Here is a 7065-nt window from a genome sequence, read left to right as displayed (position 1 = left end):
TCTAGGGCACATATGGTTGATTGCAAGGGTGAAAACTAAACCCTCCCAGTTGTACACAAATCTCCTTGAAATGAGACACAAGTGCGTCCACTCACTTCTCCTGGGGAGAAGGGAAAAATAGAATGGTGTGACATGAATGCACCTACACAAGAGGTCAGGTTGTGCAAAATTCAGGGTCTTAATACAGGGCAGGTAGTTTTAGCCTGCCACCTAAGGAAATGAGACTTGGACCATGTAATCTTGTGTCAGTCCAATCCCTTCCCTTCCTTTTTCCCTTTCTTGAATCCTTCCCAGGAATATTTAACCCAGGGAGCTGTTCAGCAAGGTGATACAGCTGGGTTTTTTTCCTGGGGGTTTTGGTGGGTTTTTTGATGGTTATTTTTGTTTGTGTCTTGTTTGTTTGGCTTGGTTTGTTCTGTTTTGATTTGGGTAGGGTTTTTTCCTTAGTATGACATTCCCTGAACATTTCCCAGAGATCTCCTCCCACAAAGATGGTACATATCTCTCCATCCAGTGGAGAAAACCGTGGTGAATCAAACCACCAAAACACATTGATATACATACTTTTAATTTATACACTAGACACTCATTCAAGCTTCTTCTCCCGGAGGTGAGATATCCATTGAAACAAGATCTCCAAGGTGCCCGGAGTTGAAGCTGCAGATGTGTGTGCAAGGCTGGGATCCAAACAACTTTGTGGCTGTTCCCAGTACACTGACCACCCACACTTCTGATTAATTTACCTTACCTGCCTCCTGCTAAGGTGTGCTGAGCGACCTGGACAACCCGTGCCAGGCTCTCCCTTTTAATACAGAGGTAACACCTGTGTGCTGTTTCCATTTCAACCTGGAAGTGTAGCTGTGTCACTGGCGGTGAACATGCTGGTGTAAATATAAGTAGCGTTTTTTTGCTTTATTGGCAGGAAAGCAAACCAAGAGCAAGTCCTCCCTGCCCCTGTGATTTGCCTTCTAGTAAAATTTTAGTACATCTTGCTGCTTTAATGGGCAGCGGTATTCGGGGAACACAGCAATTTTATGAAATACCATCTCAGCCCTGCAATGGTCCTTGATTTCCGAACAAAACAAGCGTGACAGAGGCAGTGAAATGGAGAATTGTTGTTAGGCAAGGAGAAATATTAGCCTTCGGGTTTATCCATCGCTATCTTTGGAACTTGAAGCTGTCATTTTTGATGCAGCTTCAGCTGAGTCTCGGCAACTCGGACGTTTTCATTGACATCAGCACCGAAGCAGCTCCGGAGGTGCAGCCGGCTCCGGGAAAGCTTCTTCCCTCTCGGACTGTAGACACGGCTGTTTTGAGGCTTTCAACTCCCGTGCGACAAGAAAGCGATTAATTCCTCGATTCCTCGGTCTATTCCATGCTCGCAGGGGGCTGTCGCTACCCGGCTGCTCCTCTGTGTCGCTGCTGCTCCGCGGGTACCGCCGGGGGAGGAGGAGGAAGAGGAGGAGGAGGCGAAGGAGGGGTTGATGCCAGCGAGGTCCTGCGGCCGCAGCCGAGCCGGGGGCACGGATCGTGTGTCGCTCGGGGTCTGGCGGCTGCTGCTCGTGGCTCTCGTGGTTGGTTTGGCCGCTTCGTCCGTGTTTTCAGAAGGACAGCTGAGTGTCCGGGTGGAGAAAGTGAGTGTGACTGGACACACGGGAAAGAAAATGCATGGCTCTGGGCGGGGGGAGGGGGTTGCGTTTTCTGTACGGGGGTAAATTGCTGCTTCTTTCTCCTTCTTCTTATTCTTCGTGATATTATTGTCATCGTCATCATAAATTTCCAGTAGTTCAACTGAGGTTTGGTTTTAACTCTTTCACTAAAACAACGAAGCAAAACCATATAAAGAGTAATAATGTCCAGTGTGGAGCGATCTAGCTGGAGACTCATTCAGGCAGAATTACCTTCGGGACTTTGGAGCCAGGGAGGAAAGGAATACAGTTTCTTTCTATTCCAGAGTCTGTGACAAACTGTAGCCATTTCTGGGATTCAGCCTAGGAATTCCACATCTTTTTGCCCTTTTATTTTTAAAAATTCTTTTCCTTTTAATTGCCGGCAATCATGGGGCTCTTTGCAGATACAAGGGGTTATGAAACTCAGTAATGCACCTGCACATGTCAGAGGAGTTTAACTTTCAATGCAAAACAATTGTTTAAACTTAAATTTAACCCTCTGTTGCACCCTCTGGAGCTGCTGATGGTGTATGCAGGATGTTTACCAAGCAGTGTCTCGACTCTACAGGGCAATCCTGCCATTCCCAAGTCATCAAACCAGTGAGAGAGAGCACATATCTATTAGAGATTACTTGTTTTGGCAAGGATATTTACAGCCTGTCCAAGGTCCATTGGAATAAACAGGAAAACTCTCACTGATGATGACTCATGTCTGTGGGCTTTGGACAAGTGCACGGCGTTGGAAATGTGCTTTGCCAAGTGGAACTCTGTAGGTAAACCTCCCACAGCCCCCTTGGCTTGTAAAGGGAGTGGGGTGAGGTGGACAGTGGTGTCAGACAACAGCTTGTGGGTTTGTGGCTTGCTTTAAATACACTGGCTAATTGCATGTGCGTTCCTTGGGGTTTTACATGCCATTGATCTTTAATTAATTGCTAATGGCTTAATCTGTTGCTGTTTGCAAGGCTGATGAGGCAAACTGCAGCCTGTCTTTCTGCAGTAATTTTTATTGTGAAGGCATCTCGGGGCATGCAGTGTCTACTCTGAAGCTTCCAGGTCATGGGGTGCTTGTGTCTGGGAGTTTGCAGGCATCTGACTCACCTGGGAATACATAGATAGTTGGCTGCCAGAGTTCCCAGCCAGAAGGGACTTCTTCTAATACCTTTTCTGATCTCTTGCTTTTACAAGGATTTCACAAATAAATTCTGCATCAAGCCCACGACTTCTGTGAGGTCTCCACTTGACCTTATGGACAGGCTCCATCCATGGCAGGGCTTCAAGCATGTTTGAGTCACTTCCTGGTGGCTCACAGGCTTGAGCTCTGAAAGGGTGCGTAGTATCTTCCATTTAAGATGACTGTAATTAGACTGACAGCTATTTTGATCTATCAAAATATGGTTTTGCAGATAATGCCTATTAAAACACTTTAGGGTAACTGTAGTTGTTGTGGTACTTGTGTTGGCAGAGCCACTTTCTCTTTGAACTTGTATATGCTCTTCTCTGCGGCAGATGCAGAGATGTGTGTAGTTTCTGTAGTAGCAGAAACTTCACCTATGTTTGCAAACGCTCTACATAGCATGTTCTTTGCAGCCCTGCAGTGTGTCTCAGTACAAATTTGGGGGGGGGGGGAGGGGTCATTTCTGAATGAGGTTCTGAACAGATTCAGCATCAGACCACCATTGATCAGATGACAATATTATCCTAAAGATTACTCTAGGTAGTTGGAGCAGGCCCAGAAGGGCCATTGTGGGCATCCTTCCCTTAAAATAAAACTGACTATAGACCAATGAAAAGCATCTGAGAGCATCACAAAAATGGTCATGGCAGATTTCTGCTGCCAGGAGGGTGTCCTGCTTTCCTTATGGAAGCTGGCAGGAAGAAATGCTGCTGCTGCTTAGAGCCACAGTCTGAAAGGGAGGGACAGTATTTGTGATACAGTGCAGGAAGGCTCATCACAAAATCAAAGTACTGAAAACTACCAAAGTGATAGTAAGGACACTTATCAAGGGATTCTTGCATTGCTCGGGTGTCATCCTCAGCCCCCTTCGTGCTGTGCTATAGATGTTTTTCAGTGACCTTGCTACGAAACACCCTTCCATACAGCAAAGAATTTCCTATCTTTCTCTTTTGTGGTTACTGAACCTGTTTTCATAGCAATACAAAGCAACAGGAAGGGAAAAAGAGGAGTATCTGGTATCTATCTCACTTTGCTCTCATTTTAGCTTTGTGCAAGGCAATGTAGACCAGAATAAATTACTAAGTCTAATTATACTTTGTGTCTTGGAGATATTGATGATATTTTCAATTTCAAATTTATGCATCTGCAGCATTTTTTTTTTATTTTTTTTTTTCCCCCACTGCAGCTACAAAGCCAGCCAAGCTCTTAAAAACATGCCTATTTTAAGCCTGCCAGCAGTCCCTTTGACTTAATCCAGCTGAGTGGCCCTGGGTGGCCCACGGCATTAGTTTAATATAAAACTCTCTCTGTCCTGATGGCAGTCAGGTTTGTTCAGGGTTTTGAGGGAAGAGAAGGGCGAGGAGAAGGGAAGAAGTTATTTATTCCTAAAGCCTAACATGACTTTGCCAAGTAAAAGTAAAGTAAACCCTCAAAATGGGGATTCTTGTTTGTTAAAAATTCTGGTGTCTTGGTAGTTGCTTTCACCCTGAAAAAACCCTGGTTTTTATGTGATACTCATTCATTACAGACAGCTTTAGAAGACCTTGTTCAGTCCAAAAACACTTAGTTATAATAAAACCACTGTTAGTTCTCTGCCTCAGACATGCCTCAGACATGTCTGTTTCTGACCTGGAGTATGTCCATGCCTTGGCACTTTAGCATTCTTCCACACTCCTGGTTTTCACCTTTTTTCTGCCTTTAGCTCTTGCACTTTCCTTTTTTCCCCCAGTTTGGTAGTATTTACCTCACTTTTTTTCTTTCCTACCTCTGTTTAAATAGCTGGTAGAACCAGTATATATTGCCAGCATAATCTATCTACTTTTGTGTTTTCCTCTTCTCTGTTCAGCATCAGTCTGAACACTCTGAGCAGCTCAGGAGAAGGATTTCAGTCACCCTTCTGTGTTTGTCCCCATGCTTGGACATCAGCATGCACTGCTGTGGTGATCACAGTGATATTTCTTTGATTATGTCTCAGAGAGGTGTGCCAGTGGAAAACTGCTTTCTTGGTTTCTAGTAGGACCATTTGGGGGGATAATTCAGCACCCAAATCTGGACCACTCAGTGTGAGTTACCAGTGGAAAGCTGAAAGGGAATGAGGATCATCACCTGGGTTAAAGGGAATGTAGTCCTGACACCAATGAAATTTGACTAATATGGGGAAACTGTGGCCCGTTTAGCTTGCTGAGTATCACCTCATAAATTCCTGATCTTTGGATCCTCCCTGGCTCTTGAACTGAAAGCTGCACCTTCCCATCCTTTTTTTTTTTTTGGTATATGGATGTTGTAACAAATTCCCATCTAACAGCAGTACATTTGTTATGCTCTGTTCTGAGAAATTATGATTACTAGAATGCTTCTTTCCTAACAACCAGCTTCCTCTTGGAGTTGCCACTCGGTTTGATTTGCTTATGCCACAGATATCAAACTTATTCCTGCTGGTGAAACCCAGTGCTTGACACCCTGGTATTTCAAAATACACAGAAAGGATAAAGGGGCTATTTATAAAGCAGATTGTGGCCATAAAGCTTGTAGCTGGTATGAAGTGATGAAGAAAATAAGGCATACCTGAAAGAAGTGATAGCAAAAGAGATTACCGTTTACTTGTCTTTAAATTCAGTATTAAATTGAAGTTATGAATAAATCTGTCCCTGATATTTCCACGTGGTAATATGTACGAATAGGGTAAAAAGCTAGCCTGTCATTTCTTCTAAGTGCAGCTAACAAGTAATCTGTAAGCTCCCACATGAAACTGTTTTGAGAATGAGAAGTTCCTTTAACATAACAGCCTATTCTGAGGGTGAAAAATAAGTGCACCTGTAATAATAAGGGATTTGTCTCATCAGAATCAGTAAAGAAAGTATGTAAACAATCCTAGAATAGATAGATTTGATACACAAGTAAAATGTCCTTTACTAGCCAATAGAACAATTAACAAGGAGGCTATGAACCATTTAGAAGTTGCTCTCGAGGTTTATACAGTAAAAACTGTAAAAAAGACAGCATGCGGCCATAATAAAGAGCCTTCTGAGCCTTCTTCTGAAAACTTGATAGCATGTCATTCCATATGTCATGACCATCTCTGCAGCAACAGTAATATATGCATGAATATCTGCTAGTCTCTTGTCTCAATTGAAATGCTCTTCTGGTTTTTTGTAAATTAGTATTTGGTCTCCAGCACTGAAGCTACCACCGTAAGGTATATGTATTAAATTTTAAAGATCACCTCCATCAATTTTTAACGATTTCCACTTATTAAATGTATTACTTAAACAGTTTTAAAATGTTTTTTTCCTAAGAGTTTCTGAAACACCTTTAAGCAGGTGTATTGCAAGCTGCTTTCACCTTATTTTGGAGGTTTGGAAGAGCAAGGTTTTGGAGCAGCATGGGCAGGGGAGGTGCAGAGTTGTTACTAATTCACAGAGAAATAGTCCTTTGTCAGGTCACTCACAGGTCAAAGCTAGCAAAAAACACCAGAGATTTTGAGTGGGCTTTGACAGATAAGTAATCAGTATAACTCCCAGCCAGTCTTCAGAACGGTTATTTTCATTCAACCAGGTATTGAGAAGAAGAGAGATATTTCTAAATTCAAATACCTGTGATTTAAAAGTATTATCATTTAACACAGTATTTTAGTCCTAGCTATTATTCAAAATGAGGTTTTATATTTTCCTTTTGCTTTTCAGCAAGTAAGTGACTTTTCCTTGTACTTCTGCCCTTCATTGGATTAAATTCTGCTGTCTGCACCTCAGCATCTGTGTAAGGAAATTTGCTCTTGTGCAGCCACTGCCGATGTAAACTCAAAGAGCAATTTGGAGACAGTTTTGAACATTAATGCCCATACTTTTTATCAGAAATGCATAAGAATTACAATTCTTCTGTCTCTCTGAGGATAACGTTAGCGGAGTTCTCATCATCTTTGCACCGTCCTTACTGGAGTCTTAGCTTTGTGTTAAGAGCTCTTCTGGAGGCATTCCATAAAATTAAATGGAGATTAAAACTAATTGGTTTCTATGTAAGCCGCTGTAAAAATTTGAATAATAAGTTGAGGAAATTGTCTTTTTGAAAGTTTTTTTTTCTGTTGTTGAAAAATTTTATCACAAAAGAGTTCTTTTTCTCTCCCATCCTATTAAACTTTTACTAATGGCAAAGAATCAGTCATTATATGTCTTACAAGAAAAGTGTAAACAGTAAGAAATAAGATTCCATGGGATTATTAAGCAT

At 42.3% G+C, this 7065-nt stretch overlaps 1 protein-coding gene across 6 annotated transcripts in view; it reads left to right on the top strand.

Moving 5' to 3' along the window:
* The first annotated feature begins 1233 nt into the window (after positions 1-1233).
* MARCHF3 (membrane associated ring-CH-type finger 3) overlaps positions 1234-7065 on the top strand; it is a 67280-nt gene continuing 61448 nt past the window's right edge. For 2 of the 6 annotated variants that reach the window (XM_040089325.2, XM_040089326.2), the window contains exon 1: positions 2320-2439. In XM_040089325.2, the coding sequence (XP_039945259.1) occupies positions 2379-2439 (61 nt within the window). In that variant the 5' untranslated portion in view covers positions 2320-2378. Of the gene's footprint in view, positions 1635-2319; positions 2440-7065 lie in introns of those variants that run through there. The other 4 variants (XM_040089323.2, XM_040089322.2, XM_040089321.2 and 1 more) reach the window with 4 other exon arrangements.

This window comes from Hirundo rustica, chromosome Z, assembly GCF_015227805.2.
Source record: "Hirundo rustica isolate bHirRus1 chromosome Z, bHirRus1.pri.v3, whole genome shotgun sequence".
Classification (NCBI taxonomy): domain Eukaryota; kingdom Metazoa; phylum Chordata; class Aves; order Passeriformes; family Hirundinidae; genus Hirundo; species Hirundo rustica.
Note: the sequence above shows the minus strand (reverse complement) of the source record. Positions and strands in the feature narration are given on the sequence as shown.